General features: G+C 44.2%; 1 protein-coding gene across 3 annotated transcripts in view; it reads right to left on the reverse strand.

The window, feature by feature from the left end:
* Positions 1-26500, reverse strand: part of dlg2 (discs, large homolog 2) — a gene marked incomplete at both ends in the record, with an annotated part of 124633 nt that overhangs the window by 52277 nt on the left and 45856 nt on the right. For 2 of the 3 annotated variants that reach the window (XM_084474444.1, XM_084474443.1), the window contains 2 exons: positions 13087-13251; positions 14360-14389. In XM_084474444.1, the coding sequence (XP_084330570.1) occupies positions 13087-13251; positions 14360-14389 (195 nt within the window). Of the gene's footprint in view, positions 1-10191; positions 10252-13086; positions 13252-14359; positions 14444-26500 lie in introns of those variants that run through there. The other variant, XM_084474442.1, reaches the window with a different exon arrangement.

Below are 26500 nucleotides of genomic sequence, written 5' to 3' on the forward strand. Positions count from 1 at the left end.
ATTAAGCAATAGATCACGACAGGCTGTGGAATGTTCTCATTATACCACAGTTAAGGGGCGTTGTCCCTTAACTGTTAAGGGACAACGGGGGACAACAAGGGGGTCGCCGTCCCTCTGCTGCCCTTAACTGTGGTATAATGAGTACATTTCACTGACTGAAGTGATCTATTGCTTTTATAAAACGGTTACGTAAGTATGGCGAAATGAAAGTCATAGACACTCTCAATCTTGAAAAAACTAGAAAGTCGGAAGAGGTTTTTTTTTAACGAATACAAATATGTAGTCCCTCCTGGCTGCCTGCAAAGTGTACGGCGGTTGCTATGCAACACACTGTAGCGTCCTTGAGAGAGAAGGCTAGAGACGGTAGCTTGGTTCGCCGGCAATTTAGCCTACTATTTCTAGTTCACTCACCGTGTGCCTATTGCTTTACAACATTTCCACCCTCTCCATCAATCAACATGTTTTTTAGGCTTCAGTGAACTATGCTATTGCTTTTATATATAAATAAGGGTTAAATAAACAGTTCAAGTTAGGCGCGGAGTGATACTGAACTCCGTAAACTGAACGGGTGTCATAGCTGTGTGTATACGCTCAATATACAACAGTTGGGAACCAATCAGATCGCTTGATTTAAGCCACCCGTTTTATAAGTCATCGTAATATGGAACTTGTCCACATATAGAACCACAAATCCAATTATCATTAACAGAATGGACGTGGTGTAAGGCTGCGTCTGGTGGCTGGTGGCGTGATGCTACAATTATTTCCATCGTCCAAAGCACTTCACTTGCACTTTGGGAAAGGATTTGATGTCTTTAAATCTTGTAAGTTAGTCATGTCTGCTTAGTTTTTTGGATCAGCCCCACAAAATCGACCTTTTGTGGTTTTGATCGGTCTGTAAGGGGCTCGAGATAAAAAGAATGTACAATTAAAAAATACACTTTTTTGTTTTTAAAAGCCAATGAGACCAACAAAAGTTATTCAGCTCATGCACACAAGAGACACAAAGCCATCTGTGTCTTACTAAAGTATATGTATCTTCTCTAATGAAGGAGATTTCATTTTGTAAGATGGAAAGTTATACTTTGAATATAACCCTTATGAAATTATATTTCACATATCTACAAATGTATTTCTATAATCACCCATCATTAATATACAGCAATTTATTTGAGCATTTTTATAAAGATGTTTGTGCCCATTTGTCGCAGCCAGGACATTTGAGTCCTACCTATGTTGTTTACTGTGTATGATTGATATATTGTGTGACAGCACCAAATCATAGCGGATTTAAGAGGTTAAGATGAAAGGAGTGCAGTAATGGCATAACATATAAGGAGTCCTTTGCCACACACTGGCCTAATAAGAAATACATTTGTTATTTTTGGGAATGGGATCAATCATAAATGCCGTTTGGACACATACAGCAGCTTCAGCCATGCCCTCTACACAAATTCATAAAGCGGTTTCTGTTAAAAAGCTTTCGGTATCTTACCCTGTGTGTTAATTGTGCACACGGCCACAAAAGCCTTCCTATAATCAAATGTGCTCTTTGGCTACAGTGGAGCAAACTGTTCAATATGTCTCAATTTTCCCTCCTGTGACAGTCGTCACCACACTTAAATCATATTCCTGATGGATTTTTCCATCAGTGAGGGAGAAAAAGAGAAAGAAAGAAGCAGAAACCATTTTAAAGGGAGCCCCGATAAAAGGCCCACAAAATTGACCCCTTTGCCAAAATCGTCCAGCAAATCGTCCAGCAGCGAATCAATTTCTGAGGATCCCATAGTGTGGCCAAGTGTGGAGGCGAACGCCCCAACATAGTGGGGGAGATGGCCCTGTAGTGGGGGGATTCTGCGGCCGAGCCGTTTGACGCAATCTGGGCTTGGATGTTAACCCAGCAGTCATCAGCAGGAGACGCCGCTTTACGGCCCGTCTAAACAGTTGGTTCTGTTAATCCCCAATACACGATCCAAGCGCTGACAAACAACAACAGGACCATTACGGGCCACACAAACTATAAATTCCAATTAGCTGTGTTTCGGTACCCTCCGACTGGTTTCACGTTTTAGCTACTGTTCTATCAGTTATTAGCGGCTGAAAGTCAATATGAAACGCCTTAATTAGCTTGATTTATGAACGTCTATGGACGTTAACCGTCATCCTTTTCATCGTCTTTATATAGGAGCTTTTTAAAGAGCTTGGTTTTGCTGCCGCAATACAATTCCAGAATAAATTGAAAAGGTGTAAATACCATTTTATAATTGTCCTTTCTGAAACCCTTTTTATAAAATAATCACATTGCAAGGTTTGCACACACATTTGCCAGGTACTCTTTATCAAAAAAGACAGTCTATGTGCACACAATAGACGGAAATAAGCACTAGAAAATGGATACGTTTACAAGCAGTGTGACTGCAGTACTGCAGGAACCCAGTGTAAAAGAAGTTCAAGAGCGAGTGGAACAGCACATTTATACATTCAGCAATACACCATACACAGCCAATGTGTATGGTGTAAATACATATGTATGTGGGTATTTTAATCAATCCGTAGTTCCACACTGACTGTTTTTTGCACATTTTATTTGTGGGCATGTTTTATGTTAATGCAACCTCACAGCTCCAACATAGTAATCACTGAGGTGGCTGGTTTACCTGTGACTGATGGCTGAGGGAATTGACTTGTTAGATGACTGTTTTTTCATCTCATTGCCAGGTGAGATAGGACACTACAGCTCAATCATCCACCATCCGTTTTTTTTTTTCAGGATTTTACCTAGGGCCTATGGTCAAGGGACAGGGCGATATATGATCTTGTTCCATTGAGATTATAACCTCCTCTGCAGAGGGACTAAATGAGACAGCTTATGGACGGAGGTGTAAATGTTGGCTCAAAGCACACACACCTAATTTATCCAGAAATAAAAGAATATTATGTGTGAGAAGTATTAAATATCCATTATAGCAAACTAACTTTTTAAAATGCTAGCTCAGATTTTTTATTTTTATTTTATCATTTCTGGTAACATGGTTTACATGACTAAACAATCTAAACAGATCAACAAGCAAGGATATTTTCTTACATTATGAAAACAACTACAAAACTTCTTGCAGTTATAGTCTGCTCACCCTCCAAAAAAGTCCATAAAAGTATACAATATATAAATATAACCAATGTATTGCAAGAGCCATGCCGCATTATATCTGCTAAATTCAGCTAACTCAGGAAATACAGTAACAACAATCACAATGATTCTTTCTTGTGAGCGCTGCAGTCTGAGGTCTGAAACGCAGAAGCTATATTTCTCTATTTTTCTAACAACAATAATATTCGAGGCCTTGGAGCAGAATAAACAACTGAATTACTATGCAGCTCTAAAATGATGGTCTGCAATCTAACCTCCCTCGTTCATTCCACATCACCATGGCCTAGAGACACAATGTCTCAATGTCAACAAGAAATATTTCACCATCAAGCAACAACACAATAAAAAACACCTCCCTCGCCCTTTCTCTTTACATTCTGTCTCTCACTTTTTTACCTCTTCTTTCGCTTTCCCATTCCAAGCCTGAATTTGATTTGAAATTGCTACTTGACAGCTGCAGAAGAAGCGGCGGGGCTGGAGTGAGAACAAAGTGATGCTATCGTCATATTTTAGCACCGTTCGGTTCTACTAAGAATCGCTTTCAAGGACCATGCCCAACTATCAATTTGTTTTGCCCTGGGCCAGCCATGACCCTGCCTGGGAAGTTATTGTGCCCTTTTATCCAAAGGAGAAAATATGAGATCCAGAGTGAATACGTTTATGTGATTCAGTCTGACATCTGTATCTGTAGATGGAGCAGTAAGATACTTCTGGAGAGTGCCGGTGAGATGTCACAAAGTATTGGATGACCTGGCTAAAGTGACTCGTAAGCTAGGTCTTCTAGCGGGATTTTACAAAGAGATACAAATACAGTATATTAAATGTGCAGTGTGTATGACGTACTGGCATCTAGGGGTAAGGTTGCAGATTTCAATCAGCTGAATAACGCACCTTACGCCTCCCCTCATCCCTACATTTTCAACAACGTAGGAGAGGCTATGGTGGCCTTGACTGGCCAGTGAGGTGCCTGGAGGCACTTCCAATAGGATGTCATCGTCTACGACAGCCTCAGGTGGCCTAGTGTTAAGTGATGAGGTGCCTTAATAAACTCATGAATTGCATTTTGTTATTCAGTCTGTAGGCCTTAGCTTCCCCAGTAAGAAAGTGGTCCTAGGATAAGATAAGATAGCGTCTCCAGTGCAGTAAGTCTGTTGTGGGCTCCTGACACACCAACCAGATTATCGGTCGACGTACAGCCTGGCGAGAAAAGGTCGTCGGACTGATTTGGCCATGGCCGATTCAACATGTGCAATCGGCTGAAAAGAACACAGACGGCTTGAAAAGATCACTGACGGCTTTGACGACGGCCGATCGCACAGCACACACCGAACAGACTCGGGTCACCGAGCTCGCCAGACTGTCCGTCGACCGATAAACTGGTTGGCGTGCTTAAGACGGCATGACGGTGCGACATGGCAACACGGCCATGTAAACAAAGACAGAAGCATGGGGGTCGGCCAGCCGTTTTTATAGCTAGCTGGTCATCGGTTACAGGATGTGATTTTATTGCTAATATTACTGAAATAATTACCGATCCGCATGGACTAGCGACATGTGGAGGTCATTTGAAGCTAGGAGCTGGTTGAAGTGCGGGCCGACCCTCTCTGTTTGCCGATCTGTGCAGGGAGCCAGTGGGCGGGGATGAAAGGCTCTTGTTCTCGAGTTTGTTTGTGCCTTTTGGGTTTTAGCCTAATGTTTGGTTTACACTCTACAACCTCCCCACAGAACCCGCTCTACTCATCGGTACACTACACCCACCACTGATTGCAGTGCTTTGTTATGCTCTTGTTCTTACTCGTAATGAATAGTTTATTTCATCATTTCATCAGGTGTAACATCCAGTCTTTGGTATGGCCACTTGAGCCAGGTCATAAAAAAAATATGTTTCGCATTGCAACTTTAATTACGTAATAATGAATTATTATTGCCCAGATAATAGGCATATTTTTGTTTGCACAGTAAAATGCATGAATGCATTGGTTCAGGGCGATAGCGAGTGTGCCTCCAACATACCCTGTATATTTAGAACACCAGATAGTCGAGATAGACTTAAACACAGATAGACTGGTTCCCAATGTAACGTCCAGTCTTCTGACAAGACCTTGCACCAGTAAATCCCGGAGAAGGCATTATATGATTATGGTGGTGTGATGCTTTCTACATGTAGGCCTACGCATTGGGGAGGCGTGTAGGGGAGGCATTTCCACTGCGTGGCTGCCATGGTATGCATGACAACATGAAGAGATGCAATTACAGCATCCGAGGTTGAGCCAATTAAAAAGTGCGGGGTGTCTTTTAAGTGCTGAGCAAGGCCCGAAACGACCGTCTATCTCTCAGCCTCCGCTGTTTCATTAAATGAAATCACTCTTACGCAGTTTTATGAGGGGAAGGGAGGCGAGGGAAGAGGGAGGTGGGCGGCGGGTGTCTGGGCCTGACGACGTGTGCGATGTGGAGTGGTCTCGACGTTGAGTGGAGTAGAGAGGGACGGGGGAGGGGGGGAGTGGGGAGTGGAATCGGAGGGCCCATTTCCAGTCTGGGCTTATGCCCCGTTCCCACCACCTTCCCCGACCCCGCAGCCCTCCGACAGTCCACACATTGTGCATCTTACATTACGCAGCTATTCATCACTCACCTGTATGACTGACAGAGGGTTAATTACTCGCCCCTCCCCCTCCGGCTCTCTGTCCTCTCCCTCCCACTCACCCACACAACAGAAGAGGGAAAAGAAAGTATATGCATTTTTTACGAGCTGATATTACCACGGAAACAGGCGTGCGATCGATTGAACAGCACAGCGGTTGAAGATCGATCGCACCCGCCCTGAGTCAGACTCCTTCATCTGTTACCCCCCCATGTGAGTTATAAACCAAAACTTTTGCTTTGTCTGTGTATGTAGAGGGGGTGGGTGGGTGGGGGGGGGGGGGGGGCACTGCGGTTATAATTACCTTGGCTGTATTAAACTCATTTTTCATAAAAAATCCCAAGGCTTGAAACAAAACCAACAGGGTGATCATTACATTCAGCGATGATCATTACATTAAGGTCCCTAAACCACCAGGGCCATGGGGGTTGGACTTAAACATTGCTCTCCTCTTAGACCCCCAACCCCCCCCCCCCCCCTTGGAAACAAATCCCCCAACTTGGAAACAAGTCCAAGTTCAACTGCTGATATTCATTAGATCCAATAGAATTACATCACCGTTTTTGACCAGTGATGTATGCAACTGTACATTGGAAGTTGCTTAGTTGCTACTTTAGTTGCTACATTAATTGAGTGGCACTTATTGTTCAGTCTATAGGAACCCGCCTGCCACAACACGCACACAAGTGTGTGTGTTGACACATTTATGTTGATTCACTAGTATGTGTATCAATGTAAACAACAGATCCATACACTACATAAACACCATTAACCACTCACCACAAGAGAGGAATGCATGCCTTACTCTAAATAACCTTTTCCAGCGTCCTGTACACATGAATAACAATGAGAAATGCAATGCCCAGAGCAGCCTTGCTTTGGGAGGTCTTGAAGATGAATACGGGCACCACCTTGAAACGCTGTTTAGAGGACAGTTTATGATCAACCACAGCTGGATACGTTAAGTAAAACTAAGCAGCCACTTCCAGGGCAAATTACATCCTGATCAGTCAGCTATGGCTACCTGATATCCCTGCCACGTGTTTACTCCCCCCAGCTGTCTACACATGCACACTTGCTCGACTTTGTCTGAAGGACGGCTATGAATCACGTCAATACCTCCGTGCTTTAAACAATGTCCCATCTATCATGTCACAAACCTGCACAATACTCCAGCTCAGCTCACTGTTTTGTCTGCGCTTTGCCAACAAGTCTTTAATTTGCACTGTACAGCTATATCTATCTATCTATATCTATCTATATCTATATCTATAGATATAGATATATATATATATATATATATATACTGTATATGCTATAGCTTTAGATAAAAATAATTAATCTAAATTAATCGCATACTAACATTTTGCCGAGAACGTATTTCAAAATAATTTAATTCAAATAAATTATGGCAGATGAGTGATTCAATGAATAATAGACATAATATACTTTAAAGTTCAATGTCTCTCCTATTTAAAACATGTCTTTCATTAACATACGGTGCATTTTGAGAGCAAATAATAACATTTCCATCTCACTCAAGATGCAATGCATTTCAGGCAAAAAATATATAATACTTTGTTTTGACTTTAACACTTTTTCTTGAATACTGTAAGTATGTGCCAAAAAACTCAATCTGAAAAAAAAAAAATAATTATTATCTGCGTTAATTTTTTTAACGCGTTAATTTTTCTGTGATTAATTAATCAAAATGAACGCGTTAATTTCACAACCCTAATATATATATATATATATATACATATTCACGTACATATTCTTGTATTAATATGAACTGTACTTATGGCTTGGTAAGTAAAACAGTAATCAAAGTTGGCTTTACTAGATGTTATTAAATAAAAGATACTACTGAATGTGTGTGGCCCAGATGACTCAAACGTTGTGTGGAGTGTACTCCTACACCTTCGTGTTCCCAGCGATGAAGAAAGGTGCTTGAGGAGGCAGTCATTCAGAAAGCTGCTGCGTACTGACCAAGACAATAAAAGGAATAAAACCATCATCCTCATCCTGCTCATCGTCGTCACTGTAATCTTCGTGCCACTTGTCCTTGCCTCACCTCAGCCAGAGACACAGTTCAGCTCATTCCCATCTACCTAGTGTCTGGCCTGCCAACACTATTGAAACTCTGAAGGGGTGTTACTCAAGCACAGAGTGGGACGTCTTCCATGAGTCAGCAGAAGTCATCACAGCTTGTATTAACATCTGTGTGGCTGCTGTGACACCCCAAAAGACAATTAAACTGTATCCCAACAACAAGTCCTACATTACTTGGCTTGCCGTCAGGAATTAGGACCAAATGCAGCTCAGATCAGCACAGAGGGAGCTGAACCAGAACCTCAACACAGCTAAAAGACAATACGAGGAATCAATTGAGAAGGACAATTGATTGATCCATGCAATAATACCCAGAAATCCATTACAAATATGACTCCCACCAGGAAACAACTGCACACAACAAATGACAATACCAAGGCAAAGGATTTTAACAACTTGCACATTAGCTTAGATTTACATGATTTCTCTTCAGAATGTGATAGTGCCATTAACAGCATAACAATTGATGATTGTGTTCCAAGGATAGACGTTAATCCCAGGGAAGCCACAAGACTTTTCAAAAGAACAAACACCACTACGGTCACCTGATGTGGTGTCTCAGCATTCCTTATGAAGACATGTGCAGAGGAACTTGGGTCTCTGTCCTTCAAAAGGTCTGTTGATTCCCATTCAGTTCCATCCCAATACCTGTTCCTCAAGAGAACAATGAGTATAGACCAGTAGTTCTGCCCTCTATTATTATAAGTGCCTGGAAAAGTGAATAGCGTGGAAACGTGGAAACATCCCAGCACTTTTATGGTTACGTTTTGTTGATGACAACGCCTTCTTGGGACTTCTTGGACACTGACATTTCGGGCTATAGTTTGGAGGTTAAAATGGTTAAAGTGGTGACAATCATCTAATTTTAAACACTAGGAAGACAGAAGAAATCGTTTTTGGTCCAGGACATCTGAGGCATCATTCTCCAGTACGGGTCCATAACGCTTGTATTACCCAGGTTCTTTCTTACAAATACTTGGATGTGCATAAATATTGACATTGTCTTGGTATATCCATGTGAATTCGGTATGCACTAGGATCCAACAGCGACTCATTGGGAAGTTTATTGGGAAGACTCTGGGTGTTTGGGGGTCGGACAGAGGCTATTGATATGATTTTATCATGCTGTGATAGAGAGTATATTACCTTATGGAATATCGTAAGAGAAAATTACAAATAAAGAGACCGGTCCACACAGCAAGGAAAAGTGATGGGGGTGAGGCAGCATCCCTCAGAAGACTGCTGACCCCTCCCATGTCCTGTATTCAGAATACGGACAGCTCCCATCAGGTAGACGCTACAGGAAAATATACCTGAAAAAGTATAATAACCCTTTACACTTTACAAACCTTACACCCATATCCGTGAATCTCCTGAAATAGGGAGGGTGTGAAAAGATGGGTCAGTGGTGCATGTACTTCAATGCACTTATGTTTGCACTTGTTTATGTCTGTTACTGCACTATAATTGTATGTCTTATTTTATGAGGCAGCCTCTATTTCCTAAACAAATTTCCCTTGGGCCAGATCAAGTAATCTCGATCCTGATCACACAGGGAAATACGTGAATATTGGGTATGTGAACTTAGCGATTACACTGAAAGGTAGACCACATGAAATAAATTGTGCTTTATGAAATAATAAATTAATTAATTAAAAAAGAGAGAAAATAGCTAAGATTCCCAATCATTAACATTGTACAACATATTGTAGCCGGTGATTATTTAAAGAGACGCCTAAATAAAACACATACCTGTATCGGTATAAGGAACCCATTGAGCACTGGGGAACACGCAAGGGAAATATTGTTGGGAATGAAAACAATAAGAGCAATAGATACTCAACACATCCTAACTAAGCATTTAGAAATGGATGAAGGAATGAATGACGGGAGTGATTTGGGGTGGGAAGTCTTGTGTTAACGAGTCTGCAGCATCACAATCAACGTCATGCATCACTGAGGTGGGGTTGAGGAGAAGCCATCCATCCTTTGTCATTTGTATTCTCTTAGATAGCCATTTTCAGAAGCGCAGAAGAATTTCAGATCGAACAATGCCAAAAAAAAAGGAAATAACAACCAAAGAAAAATAAAAAAGGGTGCATACATATCCCTCAAATGCAAGAGAGAGAGAGAGAGAGAGAGCGAGAGAGAGAGAGAGAGAGAGAGAGAGAGAGAGAGAGAGAGAGAGAGAGAGAGAGAGAGACATACAGAGAGAGAGAGAGAGAGAGAGAGAGAGAGAGAGAGAGAGAGACAGACAGACAGAGAGAGAGAAAAAGGAAACTAAACTTGCCATGTAGTTTGCTGTGGTCACACCCGGGTATGCAAGATCAAAACGGGTAACCAGTGCAGGCTGTAGGCAGAGAATGAAAGACAGGATCACTAGCCAGCAAACTGGGGGGGGGGGGGAGTTAAAGGGGACAACAGCAGAGAGGGGGGGGGGGGGTGGGGGGGGAGGCAGACAAGGCAAACACAAGGCAGGGAAAGAAATGAAAAAAAAGCAGTTTTCATGAATGCTCACTCATTCTTTCATTTTTTATGTCATGGATGATTTGAAATGAGAATATTCCGGAGGGAATATCCTCAAAGAAAAGAGAGATATCAAGGGAGAAAGGAGTTTGAGGGGGGGACGTCAATCGGGGCTACAAGTGGCGGGCCAGACAGAACCAGCAAGGCCTTCATCTTGTCTGTACGTCATGAAGTGTGTACGGTCCTCTGTGATTACTCTAAATCCAAACGCGATGCACTTTGGATCCCCCTCCCCATACAGATCCAACAGGGACCAAAGAGTGCTGAATTCAGACTTGTGTTTTTACAAACAGCGCCCTCTGGTGGCTGGGAACGCTCCAATAGGCCACAGTGCAGGTCATGCGTGTTGTGCCTAGGCTCATTAGAGTGATAGGGCAATGCCTCGCACTGTGCACACGTATACTCATTAGCGCACGAGTGCACGGCAGGAGTGTAAATAATAGAACAGGCCAGAGGGGTGATTCAAAGCACTTCACGTGTCCAATGTTCCAAGCCTTCAACGCTCAACGATTAAAAATGTCTTCGGCGTCTATCGCCAGATCGATGATAAAACTGTCCCCATTAGGGGGCGTGACGGTCAGCCTCCCCAGGTGTTTGTGGCATTAGACTCTTAACGGTACCGACCGAGAGGCAGCTTATCTCCATCGCTCATCACTCTGACAATCTAATCTTAATCCCAGCGGGGCTACGAGAGTAACTTTTACTTTGAAATAAATGTTTCCAATTGTCAACAATTTGAAAAGGTCCATTTGGACCTTTTCTTTGTCCTTTCTGCTGATGCCGGAATGGATGCTTTGATCCGATCCCGTGGGCTTGGTGCCAGTGATAAACAATAAATGTATTCAGAGCTAAACAGCCGAACGTCCAGAGACGTACCAGCTACAATCCAAAGCTTCTCCTGCTCTCGGCCTACCGAACTTCCACCCTTGACTCAAACTCTTGACCCTTGGCTGTCCAGGGAAGCTGGATCGTAGTGACATTATGAAACGTGAAAAAGTCTTGTATACGGCTCTAGGGGTGTGTCCATGCGACCCAATGTGGTCATGTTAACCCGATAGAACCTCAGTACCAGAACAGTAACGTGAGACATGAAAATGCTGCGGCCTGATTTGCTCACCATTGGCAGATCGTTCCAGCAATGGTTCTACAGACATATTGCTGAACATTGTGGGATTACCAACTTTGTCCTAATTCAATATAAGGGAATTTCAGGTACAACAGGGAACATGGTCGGCTAGCTATGCAGAAACTTCTCGTACACTGAAACGAAAAGAAGCATGTCTCTCTTCATTTCCAACACTGCCCTCTAGTGGCATGAATCTAAATCTAAATGGTAAAAAAAGAACCACTTTCAGTTCAATTATATGCTTACTTACATGCAAACGGGATGTTTTAAAAGCTGGACTCAAGAGACACGCTGCACAGTATTTGACCCTCATTTGGGAAACACATTGGCTTGAAATATACCATGTACAGAAAAGAAGAGAAAAACACAGACGGACCGAGAGACAGACAGACAGACAGACAGAAAGAGAAATAGAGAAAGCGAGACAGTGAGAGCAAGAGAGAGAGAGAGAATGAGAGAGCGAGAGAGCGAGAGAGTGTGCGCGAGAGGAAGTGAGCGCTTCAGTAATTTCCTTCTCTACACAATATCAAAGCGGAACGGATTCAACCATGCAGTTCCAGATAAGAGCTGGTCAAGATGAAAAAGTAATAACCGGAAAAACAGACCCAATTTTATACGTACAATAAACAGAGCAGAATCACAGATAGATTGCTATGTGGGCCTTTCTGGCTCTAACCATTCAGTCAATCGCATTTTGAAGTGCACCTTAAGCTTCCTGTCTACTCCTACTGTATCCCTGAGTCTCTACAGCATGGCTTACTCCTACTATTCACAGCCATCCATCATGTCACCTGCAGGATATTGACATAGAAGACATCTGCGACTGCAGATAAAGCCACTACTTATGCATATATATATATATATATATATATATATATATATATATATATATATATACATGCATACATACAGTACATCTGGCTGTTTATGCAGGTTAAAGGGCTGCCAGATGGACAAAGAGAGAGAAAGAGTGAGGTAGAGAGCGAAAGAGAGAAAGTGTGAGGTAGTGAGAGAGAGGGAGGGCAGAGCGAGAGCGAGAGTGAGAGAGGGGGGGCAGACTGATAGGATGCCAGGTAGGCAGTCATTCATGGCTCGGAGATGAGGAGAGACAGTGACGGGTTGGAGGGAATGCGAGTAGAAAACAAAACTCAAACAGAGGACCCCTCTGGGGAAATTACAATGAAGGTGTGTGTGTTTGTATATGCTCACGTGTGTGTGTGTGTGTGTGTGTGTGTGTGTCTGTATATGCGTGTGCGCGTGTGTGTGTGTGTGTGTGTGTGTGTGTGTGTGTGTGTGTGTGTGTGTGTGGCAGTGTGTGTGTGTGTGTGTGTGTGTGTGTATATATGCGTGTGTGTGCGTGCGTGTGTGTGCGTTTATACGTGTGTGCGTGCATATATGTGTGTGTGTATGCGTGTGTATATGCGTGTGTGTGTGTGCGCGTGTGTGTGTATGCGTGTGTATATGCGTGTGTGTGTGTGTGTGTGTGTGTGTGTGTGTGTGCGTGTGTGTGTGTGGGCGGAGGAGGTTACTGACCTTGAGCGGTGAGATGTGTGAGTGGGACACGTAGCCGTGCACGTTCTCGATCTCCGACAGGTTCTTCTCCGACACGTGCACCAGCTCAGGGGCGCGGGCCTCGCCGGTGAGGCGCGGGAACCCCCCCTGGTCCAGGGCCGGCGAGTCCTCGTCCTGGTAGTGGTACTGGGGGGGGGGGGCGGGGGGGGGGGTCCATTAGAACCCATTCATTCATGTTCAACGGAACAATTCAGTGTTAAAGGTTCCAATTCAATGTTCAAATGTTCAAATGTTCAGTTACATTAAATGTTCAAGGTAGACCGGTCTAATTTATGGTTAAATGTGACATTTCAATGTTAAAGGTTCCAATTCAATGTTAAAGGTTACTATTCAATGCTAAATGTGTCAATTCAAAGCTAAATGTAACAATTAAATGTAAAATGTTCCAATTCAATCTTCAATGTTACAATTAAATGTTCAAGGTAAACTGTTCCAATTTGTGGTTAAATGTTCCAATTCAATGTTAAAGGTTCCAATTCAATGTTAAAGGTTACACTTCAAGGTTCAACATTACAACTCCTCTTTGGTGGTGTGAGTGAGACGTGCAATGAATAAACATCTGAACTGGGAGAGACTCTGAGGTAACCGCCAGATGCTTTGCTGCTCGTATTGTTTCCCTGTGTGTGTGTGTGTGTGTGTGTGTGTGTGTGTGTGTGTGTGTGTGTGTGTGTGTGTTTGTGTGTGTGTGTGCATGGATCTCATTGGACTCATGGGAACAGACACATGCGGCGTCAGACATGCAAATAAGAAATATGTTTGACTAACGTACAAAGAAAAGCTCAAATAAACATCAAAGGGGCACTGCTGAACATGCAAACCCTAGTGTGCGACTCGCAATGAAGTGTTCTACAATGGCCTCAAACAAGGGATGGTGGGGGTGCAATCGATGGCATTTCTTGATCCCGTTACACAAAAGGACACGTTTATAAAGAGGCAAAGCGAGGAAGACAGCAGCCAGCAACAAAGCAAGCCAAACGCAGTCCAACAAGGCCGCACACTCAAGCTCACACATCACAGTGTGTCGTAAACCATCGAGAACGTGGATAAACTGTGGATGATGATGACGATCGTCTGATCATGCTTGGACAACAATTCCCACAGATCATCACAGCGTGTGAACCAGGACGACATACACCAGGACGACAGTCAGGTGAGGTCAAGGAGGCAAGAGGACGGAAAGACCATGCAGCACCAGTCGACCACCACAGACACAACTCTCCCCCACCCCTCTCACCCAGGGAGCACTCATCAGGGCAGGGTTCATGCAGGGCGGGGGCTGTCCATTTGGTGGGGAGCCCTGCACCGCCGGTGGCCTGTTCTGGAGAAAGAGAAGCAGTACCACATATAACCACCGGGGGGCGAAAGAGTGTGCGCCTCACAGAGGCTCCACTGCTACAGAGGTCACCATTTTGCCCCGTTTCCAATTCATTCTTCTTCATGTCTATTCTTTATGTTAGTGAATGCACTATTTTCTAAATGGATCATCGGCAATCACAGAGTTAAGATGTATTCAACGTGTAACAGAGTAAATGCAGTGTGACCGATGAGACTAATAAGAATAGTAATAATGGAGTAATAATACAATAACGGCTGAACAAAGATCAATTAGAGTAGCCTTTCATGATTTACAGATCAACCGGTACATACACATGAGGTGCGTTCAGGAGCTCATCACGCGAGTCAAGCAGTTTGTTTCGTGATCGCACACACACGTGTTCGCACCCGTGGTCGCAAACACGCTCAGCCATGTCACCACCACACTCCAATACAGGTACACACAATCACACAGACACAGGGACAGACAGAGTGAATGAAAACGACTGAAAAGACACACAGGTCTACAGGCGTTGATTTGAGACACTACTAACTGGTGAGGTGCTGATTGTATACGTATGCGTATACGTATGTTAAATGTGGAGGGCTTTAGGAGGAGTCTTTTGTTCTCATCATGTTAAACCCGAAACAATCACCTGAACATGCACAGAGAATCAACTTCTTGATTTGCAGAAGATGTAATGCATTCGTTGTACATTTCGTACACATTTTGTCATTAGTGGTGTTGGGAGAACAGAACAAAGAAGGACAACATTTGAGGCATCCGCTGTAGAAAAGACACGTCAATAACTAAAACTATGAGCTCGGCTCATGGCACCTGAACCGACGGTAATGACAGCAGGGGCGTCGTTACCGTCACCGTCACCCTAGTCAACACCTCACTTCAGAAGGACCTGGACTGCAGGCGTGGTCTGGATAGAGTAGTGGTAAACAGCCTGCACCTTTACTCCACACTGAGAATCTGAAAACCCTGATCTTGGGTCCGCCCCACGTTGACAGAGCAACACAACAATACAGCACTACACAATGGCTGTCCCTTCCTGTGTGTGTGTGTGTGTGTGTGTGTGTGTGTGTGTGTGTGTGTGTGTGTGTGTGTGTGTGTGTGTGTGTGTGTGTGTTGATCTCCACGTGTAAAGTACAGTTGGCTGGGTGCTGGGGACGTGGTCCCAGTGCAACGCTGCAGTGATTATGGTGATACTACTGATGATGAGGAGGAGGAGCAGGAGAGGGTTGCCTTCAGCGATACTGTAATGGGCCAACGTCAGGGCGGACGCTTAACTCTCGCCCAATCACACGTCTACTAGGTACCGTGGCTACTAAAAATAGTCCACTGGCCTTTCCCCCCCCCCCCCCCCCTTCATCTTCTGCCCTAGTTGTCCATCTCATGCATGAATCTTTAATGTTGCACTATAGATAGGGTAAAGGAACTGTGCCGTAAGAGCGATGGATGCCATTCCTTGGTGGATTACAACAGCAAAATAACAGCAATTCTGAATATCCGGCTCTATCATCAAGACGCATTTCAGTAGGGAGCCATGTTATCATGAGTGCAGGAAGAGCCTGTAGGTTAGTCTCGTGTTGTGCTGCCCTGCATGCTATCACGAGAGAGAGAGGGAGAGAGAGGGAGAGAGGGAGGGAGTGAGAGAGAGGAGATTTTTTACTTTTATGTGCTTTGGCAATGTGAATGTGTGTTTTTCATGCCAATAAAACCTTGATAGAGGAAAAAAGCAGAGAGCGAGAGATGCAGAGAGAAACAGAGCGAGCGAGAGATACAGAGAGGGAAGGTTTTGGTCTGGACAGGTGCACACACACACACACACAAAAAAGCGAAACTTTTCCACCCGCGCACCTGTGTCGCCTCATTTTTTGTTTTTGCCTTCTATTTTTGTGCATTATGCCGTAGGTAAGCAGCAGTTCAGTGATGCAGCTACTCCACACAAACCACCACATATTTATTCAGGCATTTATTTAGACCATGGCCCTCACCACAAACGAAGGAGAAAAGCTCCGGCGAGGAGAATGCCGAAGGTGTAGAAAGCCAGATGGACTACTCTCAGTCGACTGTGGCCGGTGAATCCCTCCGTTGTGGTGGTAAACAGCTTTGAGCTGGCTATATTTAACTGAGCACACATTGAGTGTTCTTTCCTTGGACGCCTTTTTGTTTTTATTAGAACAAACAGCTTAGTTGCACACTTCCGTTGCATTTGACATACGTTATTTTATGTGTAGTAGTTGCGACTGAGGTCACCATTTCTTTTACTAAACTTCTCATCATTTCATCACTGATATGGAGTCAAAGATGCTACTTTTAACAATGAACGTGGAACAGCACAGAATCACTTGGTTGCCGCGGAAACACAAACCGATACCAAAATACTCTTCATCAGCCTGCTCTGAAGACAACACAGGGGGACTACCAGAAGGGCTGGAGGGCTCTGATTGGCTCCCGATACATACGTGACCACAATAAAGGAGGCTCACATCTCCTGACGAGTGAGACAGGTGAGTGAACAGACTGTCTTGATCACTGAAAACCATAAAAGAGTGATTGAATACGTCAGCAGCATAGTAAGACTCCGTAATAGGCGCCCCAGCAGGTACGGCATTTTGATAAGAGGAGTCTCTATTAAGATTAACCCTACAGTCTAAAAATACTGGCAACTTATAAGAGACTACTTTTTATCTGACTACAGCACGTCATTCAGAATTTCCACAAAACCTAGAAATATATTCTGGACCCAATGACTTTCATGGCAGGACAGGGCATCGTTAAACAATTTGAAAACAATCAATTATCATTTGGAACATTTTAACATCGCTGAAGATAAACACAGGATTGCACACAGGCACAGCCGTGACGGCCTCTAACAGAGAGTTGTTGTTCTTTTCCCTTAAAGTCAATCCGACCCCGTGTTGGCGTTGGCAGAATGCGCTACTGCGGTATGATGCGTTGTAGTATAATGAGGGGGAAGCATTAGCATGTAGCGCATCCCCGGGAGGACCAGAGCTGTGACCCCGAGGCTCCGAGAAGCCCAGTGACCTACTATGTTAACCAGGGAGGGAGCAGCTCGCCCGCCCCCGGGTACCAGCACCCACAGTAATGCTGCTGCTTACGCAACGGGATGCCAGCAGGCCACTGGAACCCACTGTGTGGCTTCCACTGCATTCCCATGTCATCACTTATGCAAATGTATAAAAAGCCAACCACTTAAATAACGTTTTACTGCTTTGTTACTGCTTCAACCCTTTGTTACTGATGCTCCTACAACATCAGACTGGAAGAGGGCGTTGTTCAATTTTATTCAACCAGTGCCCTAATGTATGTTTGTCTGTACTGCACTACAATGGCCCAGTAATGGATGGCAGGAGAGCTGCTAAACCTAGTTCAGATGATGCTGGGTTTGATCAACATGACACCAGAGATGCAATGGGGCTGGACCTCACGTTTCGCCACAGAGGCCACTCAGAGTGCGCTACAACACAAATCCTGTGGATTTTGTGCATGTCTTGTAGAATGTAGAATGGCAGTATGCAAGAATGTAACTAGCAACCCTCCAGAGATTGTCTCAGGAAACACGGCACGGGTTACACCAGTGTTGAGGGGGGGGGGGGGGGGAGGGGTGTGTCTATTGCAAATGCAAATAGCCATCTTCATCTTCACAATGTGTTTTTCTATGTAATGTTTCATATGTAATAATTATTTATGAAGTCAGAGACAAATCCTTTACATTGAAGAACCATGTTTGAGCAATGATTACAAAAGAAAATCCACCCACTCCCCCGTCACTCACACACACATGCACACACACACACACACACACACACACACACACACACACACACACACACACACACACACACACACACACACACACACACACACACACACACACACTAGGATTACTACGTCCCCCCCGAGCTACAGTGGCAGCCATGTTGCGGAGGTAAAGCACAGCGCCACGTGAGCCCACTCGACCACGGCCTGCTAACAACTGACGGGGATTTTAACCATGAGTGACGACTGCTGCAGGGGTCAGAGACACAGACAGAGAGAGAGAGAGAGAGAGAGAGAGAGAGAGAGAGAGAGAGAGAGAGAGAGAGAGAGAGAGAGAGAGAGAGAAAGAGAGAGAGAGCGAGAGAGAGAGAGAGGAGAGCGAGAGAGAGAGAGAGCGGGGAGAGAGAGAATAAGAAAGAGAGAGAGAGAGGGAGAGAGAGAGAGACTAAGAAAGGGAGAGACAGAATGAGGAAGACGGAACAAAAGAAAGACAAATAAACAAGGTAGGGAGAGAGAGAGTGTGGGAGATAAAGACAGTTAAAGAGGTCGAGATTAAGAGTGAGCTAGAGCGATAGATAAAGAGAGCGAGACGGAGAGATTAAGAGATGGAACAAGCGAGAGTGTTTGCCCTCCGGGTGCAAAGTGTGAAAATGGGCTCTTGCATGGTTAGAGCGGGGAGACGCAAGCCTTTCCTGATAGTGAGATCTAAGGGACGCGAACCTCTCTCCTTCAGACACACAAATATTTGACAAGCCCATCAGCAGTCTGACACTCAAAGTGTACGGATGACGACGGCAGACAAATGGCCAATGTGAGGCCCTTAAAAGGCCGAGCAAGCGCGCACACACACAAACACACACCGTGACGTGTGTGTGAGTGGGAGCGGCCCACTCACCACGGCCCACTCACAACGTTCCCGCCCTGCATCCTTCGTGCCCTTTTTAATATTCCGTCTTAATATTTTATAAATGGTGCCGTCCCACACGGTGAGAGGAGATCTGCGTGTGACTCACTGGTGATTCAGCACCATGGACAGCGCCCCAGGAGAGCACGGTGGAGCACTGTCACTGTTAGAGACACATGCTTAAAGTTTCCCTAGCTTATATAGACCTCTGTAGAATAAGTCCCGCCTCCGAGGCTCCGGTTCCCTCGGTCAAATGTCTATGGGACATAACGCAGGGTTTCTGAATGATCTTGCATAACTGCATAAACTGTAGGTGGCGAAGAAGTAAATTCCACCTGGACTCCATTCCACGCAGAAATGCAATGAGTTTGCAGCATTTCATAGTGATAAAATTGAATTGGCATCAGACACGTCATCAATATCTCCACTTCAAACAACAATGTTGAACTACCACCCTTTTCAGGCAAAAGTAATGTGGCAATGACATGCTTTAATGTCATAGACTCTAAAACTCTTGTGGAAACAGTAGCACAACTAAAGCCATCCACCTGTTGCCTTGATACTTTACCTACCAACCTCTTTAAGAATGTTTTTGACTGCCTAGCAAGAGACATATTGCAAATAGTTAACAACTCTCTCCAATCATTTCCCAAAAGCCTTAAAATCTGCAGTTATTAAACCCCTTTTAAAAAAGCGGAGCCTAGATGCCTCTATTATTAACAACTACAGACTAATATCAAATCTACCCTTCATAAGTAAAAATCATTGAGAAAGTTGTCCTCCAGCAACTGAATGACTTCCTGGCATCAACTGGTTGCTATGACGCCTTCCAATCAGGATTTCGACCCCTTCACAGCATTGCTATGCTGATGACACGCAAATCTATGTATCTCTATCACCAAATGTCTATCAGCCCATAGATCTGTTATGCCAGTGCATTTAGCAAGTCAAAGACTGGATGTGCCGTAATTTCCATCAACTAAATTAGGACAAAACCAAGATAATTGTATTTGGTGCTAAAACGGAAAGGCTTAAAGTAACCCAACACAAACTAGATGGAAAAAGTGTGTAGTTGACGCAGCTTTTACTTCTTCGCCACCTACAGAGTTTGTTATGTACGATCATTCAAAAACCCCATGTTATTTCCCATAGACATTTGACCGAAGGAAGGCGGGACTTATTCTTCAGAGGTCTATGGCGGACGATTTAGAGCGGGAGGAGGGAGCACAGAGGGAGGGGACTCTTGCTCCCCTCTGCCCTATCTGTCTCTCTCTTTAAAATGATCAAGTCCTACCTACGGCAGCTTTAAGATAAAGAGCAGTGCAGTCTGCTCAGGGTTCAAGTCCGTCGATTGGAAGATCCTCATCCCCCATCCAACCGTGCGGAGATGTGCTGGCTTGTTGTCCTGCGATCAGCCAACATGTGTCGTGTGAGGATCGCTAGCTTCTATCTGTTTATGTCTTCACCTTCATCTGAGTTGCTTCATACAAACTAAATGTTTTCTTTTAACTGTGATTTAACTACATGCCACGCATTGCAGCGGTCCACAAGTCTGCAATACAAGGCCTCCGGAGGGGGGAGTTGGAGGTCTTATCATATTGTGTGTGTGTGTGTGTGTGTGTGTGTGTGTGTGTGTGTGTGTGTGTGTGTGTGTGTGTGTGTGTGTGTGTGTGTGTGTGTGTGTGTGAGTCTCTTGGATTAGGTGTGTCTAGTGTGATTTGTTTCGGTAGGTCTTTCCTCCTTGGGAATCTCTCCTTAACCTTTCTGTGGGCTGATCCGGTTCTGTGGCGCTGAAGGACAAAAGCAACATATAAATAAAACGGTGCCTTTGCGTTGATACCGCTGTCTATGGGCATAATCAAGAAGGTGTTGTTTGTGAACACACTATCAGCAGCACCTCCATTTATCATCCCCCAGCAGCCTCCAGATTACATCTTTCTCCTTTAGTAGGGAATAAAATGTTAGAGTCTAAAGAACACCCACCAACACCCACTAACATCCGGTTGTTGTCTTCAGTGGGCATTCATTCCCAGGACAAATGACTCTGCAGCGGTGAAGGGGATTTATCGGCTCCAGCTGTGATCGGCAGTGATGGAATCATGACTTATTTCCGCCTCTTTTTCTTGCGTGATGCTGTAGTGCGTTGAAGTTCTTGACGTTTAAAAGAAAATTGAGTGGAAAAACATCCAATAGAGATTTTTTTCTTTGAAGTGAGTTTGAAAGAGAGACTGAATAAGCAACCGATATGAAAAGGAGTGACCCCCATAACATCACTGGCCTCCATGCAGTTTTCTTCTGGTTACTAACCCTGTTTCAAGTTCACAAAGTTGAACATGAAAATAAAACACAAAACCTGCATATAAGGGCCAAGTTTTAGTGGAAAATAAACAGGATCCCTGTTTATTTGATTTTCTCTTGCAAAAAGACACACACACACACACACACACACACACACACACACACACACACACACACACACACACACACACACACACACACACACACACACACTGTAGTAGCAGTAGCAGACATAGTAGTAGGAGTAGTAGTAGCAGCAGTAGCAGTAGTAATAGTGGTAGTTGTAATAGTAGCAGTAGTATAAGAAGTAGTAGCAGTAGCAGTAAGAGTAGTGGTAGTAGCAGTAGTGGTAGTAGTAGTGGTAGTAGTAGTAGTAGTAGTGGTAGCAGCAGTAGGGGTAGTAGCAGCAACAGCAGCAGTAATAATTGTAGCAGAAGTGGTAGTGATAGTGGTAGTAGTAGTAGTAAAGTATTAGTAGTAGGGCAGTAGTAGTAGTAGAAGTAACAGTAGCAGTAGTAGCAGTATTAGTAAAAGTGGCAGTGGTAGGGGTTGTAGCAGCAGTAGCAGCAATAGCCGCAGTAGTAATTGTGGCACAAGTGGTAGTACTAGTGGTAGGGGTAGAAGTAGCAGTAGTAGTAGTCGTGGTGGCGGTGGTAGTAGTAGCAGTAGCAGCGGTAGGGGTAGTAGCAGCAGTAGCAGCAGCGGTGGTAGTAGAGAACACTGACGGCAAGCATGCACTGCATGCCCGGGCTGCGGTGGGTCTTCAGAAGGCTCTTTATCTGTTCCTTATCGACTCATTTGATCCGGGTCAGGCAGGCTAATTGGCCGCAGCAGATCTCATTGAGCTAAATCTCTTTTGTCAAATCGCCATTGCTTTCCCGCGTGATTCCAGCTGTCACTATCTGTTAAGAAGTAGAAGTTTCTAGTAGTAGAGTGCAGTTCTTGAAGAAGAAAGGAAGATGGACGACTCTGTCTGGAGATTTCAGACGTGTTGTGACTCGCTGGGCTTTCGGAGCCACGGGATCACTTCCATTCAGAGGTTCTTCTTTCATATTGCAATTTATTAGATTCTTATCGTTCAGGTAGTTATTACATTTTGTCTGATTTACTAGGTTATAAAGTTACAGCCATTTCCATTGTGACAACTGCAAACAAAACATCACATTCTTGTCTAGTCAAAGACCACGTCTCTGGACTTTATAAGAGAAACATCTCATTTAGTTTGAACTCGGAGAGAGCAGGACAAACTCTTAGCCGGCCATATTGATAATACACTGGAAATGAGGAACATTAGCAGAGAAGAATAACAGAATAACCTCAGAGCTCAGGAACAAAGCCCATGCATGCACACCAACTGTGCACACTAGATATCGTTGGTATCTCATCGTACGGATTAAGGCAGCACATTGAAACAAAAGCTTTGTTCACAGCTGTGTCTGTAGTGGAGTGTAAACTGCTGCAGGCGGCCGAGTCTGTTGTTCACTAATAGTGTGAGGAGCAGAGCACAACCTCTATAGTCGGCCCCGCTGCTTAACGGGCCCAATCCCATGTCTGTGATTGGGTTTGCACAGGGATTATGGAACTGCTCCAACTCCGCAGACTGTAAGCTACATGAGGCAATTTCTTCCACTGTTCTCTTCTGACAATATTTAAGTACTTGAAACTAAGATAGCAAGCACATAGGTGAATGAGATAATGAGTTATCTGGACAGGAGAGCGAGTGTTAACAAATAGTTAGAATGGTGTAGTAGTAAGTCATTTGGAAGAGATGCAATTTCCTTTTTCAAATCTCAAGCTAAAAGGCAGAAATATGCACTTCAAGTGAAAAGTGATGACTTTATGCTTCCTTCTTGGCAGAGCAAGGGGATGACATCCCCAGGGTAAAGTTTTGACCAGCATAAAAGAAGCACTTTAAGAGAATGGGACAATATGGCCGAAGTACTTAAGAGTCCTCATGGATCACATTTTCAACATCTTCCACTGATAATTTTCCTAATTTTGGGTGTCCTTCTGAGTCAGGTTAATATGGATCATTGGCCAAGGCGGGTAATGTACCTTGCAATGGAGCTTCGCCGGTGGTAAATTATTTGCCTTGACAACAGACTGTAACAAGTGCTGAATAGAGATTTGGCCTATTTTATCTCGCCCGTTGGAACATAATTCAATGGACTGGTAAATCGAAGACCAACCAATTGGACCCGAGCTACATGAACAAATTAATTAGCTGACTTAATAACCTATAGAAGAAATGATATAACATTCACTTGTAATATAGAATATAAGAACATATACATATATTAATAAATTTGATGAACCAAGCTTTAGCACAAACTAGTACAGTCACAGGCACATCAACAACACACTACTTCACCATGACAACTTGCAACACTTTTTGATCCAGGGGACTGAGAGAGATAACCACCTGACACATTGCACCACAGTTCTTTACATGAAAAAAGTCAGAGACAGAGACGGAGAGATGGTCAGAGACAGAGAAAGAGAGACAGAGACAAAAAGAGAGAGAGAGAGAGAGAGACAGAGAGAGACAGTGGCAGAGAGAAAGTCAGAGACTGATGGGACAGACCAAGACAGAGAAACATAAAAAGATAGAGGTACAGACAGAGAAACAGAGACAGTTAGAGACAGAGTTAACCCTAGGCAGCCTACCTTGCATCCAAACATGAGAGAAAGAGAGTTGCCGGTGCAGGCCACTTTGCAGTGGCAAAGCACAGGGGTGCAATCTGGACTCTTCACTATAGGACACATGCTTCCACCAAAAAAACACAAAAACGTATTACCAATAAAAAAGAGGTCCCTGCAGGAATGGTTCCTGGAACTGTCACTGGGAGCAGACTGACTGAACCAAACGCCTCTGAAGAGGGGAAAAGAGGCTTTCACGGGTCTTTTGCCTCATCTCTACCTCCCCTCCCTCCCTTTCAGACAGCTATACACAGCTACAAACCCCCCCCCCCCCCCCCTTATCTTTTTTCCTCTTTCTTCTTCAGTGTCTCTCTCCCTATTCTCTCCTTCTCTTTCTCTCTCCATCTCCTTCTGCCCCCCACCCACTCCTTACGCTGATTCCCTTGGGTCTCGTAGTAGCATGAGCTCATCACAACCGGCACTAAACTGCTCTAACACGTCATCGACTTAAGACGACTGAAGTCTGAATTTGATGTATTCCTTTCATTGAAAAAGGATAATGGCCAAGACCAGAACCTAGCTGCAGCAGCAGTGTGTGTGTGTGTGTGTGTGTGTGTGTGTGTGTGTGTGTGTGTGTGTGTGTGTGTGTGTGTGTGTGTGTGTGTGTGTGTGTGTGTGTGTGTGTGTGTGTGTGTGTGTATTTGTGTTAAACGTTGTTGTTTAATATCACTACATCTCACACAACATCATAGCCTTCTCTTCTCCTCCCCCCACCAGCTGGCCTATAGGATAGCGTAGGCATACATGTTGGTACAGATAGATGAAGCTCCACTCAGAGGCACACTGAGAGCACCCATATGGTGTTTCTTGCAGTGGTTACTAAGCGTTAAAGAGTAAGCAAGTAACCAGTAGCTGCCTATATGCTGAATACCAGGCACACTTTTGGCTGTTCATTGAGCGTGTGTGTGTGCGTGGTGCGTGTGTGTGTGTGTGTGTGTGTGCGTGCGCTAGTCGTTTATTTTTAGGGGTACCATCCCTAAATCAGGTTCAACATAAATATCATAAAACATAACAAAAAGGTACTTGCTTACAATGTGGGTAAGTGTATACCCACGGGGTATATGGCTCCAATGTGAACTGAAGAGACTCTGGATGTGACTGCTGTCCCCATCTGCTAGCAGCCCTCCACATAACACACCAGGAACTACACTAAGAAAAGCAGCTAACTCTGGAGTGACCTCACTGTGGCCTAAATTTGGAGCCCAAATTCAGAATCTACTGTGTGATACCCCCATCATGCCTTTGCCTCCTCCTGGCATTCCACACCGCCCCCATGTGTGAGCCCAGCAGGGGTACCCTGCTTAGTAATGGGAGTTGCAACCAAAGTGCTGATTTACGCAATCAAGGTGAAAATGAGTAAATCACAGTAGGCTGATAGCCTGCCTGGGGCTCCTAGCACGACTTCACCTGGGAGAGTCAGGACTGTCAACCGTGTCACCTTATTCTCCCCTCCACCCATAGCCTGGACAGTTCATGCCTGATGCTGTGTGTGTGTGTGTGTGTGTGTGTGTGTGTGTCCTTCTGAGACATGGAGGGGTTGAGCCTTGGATATATATATATATATATATATTTTTTTTTTTATGCATTTCTTGAAAAGGGAGAGCTTGTTTTTTAAATGTCTTTGGTAATGTAACAAAGCCCGAAAACACATTACACAAAACACAATACATACGCAAACCCTGAGCACTGCAATCATTCTACAGTGTATTACTTAAAGAAGGCCACTAGATGGCGCTGTAATGCAGCATGTATATATGGCCTACTAAAGCATCAGCGCCAGTGGGGCCACAGGAAGTGTCAGAGCAGTAACTAAAATATAAATTACTCTCCTCTTAATGATCATTGACCTAGGTCTGCGGAGGATTAGTTAATTAATCCCAAACACTACATTCAATTATGTCACCTTCAAAAAATACACACGTTTGTGCACTCACACATTCTCTCACACACACACACATGCAGAAAAACCCACACAAATCTGCATCCGGGCATCCCCGCAACATTCTCACACACACACACACACACACACACAAGAGATGTTGCATACATGTTGCATACACAAGAGAACCATCTCATTTTGCGAGCCATGAAGATCTGTCTTCGTTTTCAATGCATATTAAACTAAGCAAAGTCCAAACAGGCACACTGAGAAGCCAGGCCCTGCTATGTGTTTAGTCTCATCGAGTTACGTCACTGCGGCATGCATTGGTTTGGACTCAAAGCGCCAGACAGTTCAAAACAACATTAACATTTAATCACAAAGAAGAACAAAAAAAAAGGGCGCCTCATTGAGAAAATTCTGTCTGTGTATCAAGAGTTGAAGGTAAGATTGAAGAGCTGTAATTCAGGTGTTATTCGTCACA

This window comes from Micromesistius poutassou, assembly GCF_964030765.1.
Source record: "Micromesistius poutassou genome assembly, chromosome: 10".
Taxonomy (NCBI): Eukaryota; Metazoa; Chordata; class Actinopteri; order Gadiformes; family Gadidae; genus Micromesistius; species Micromesistius poutassou.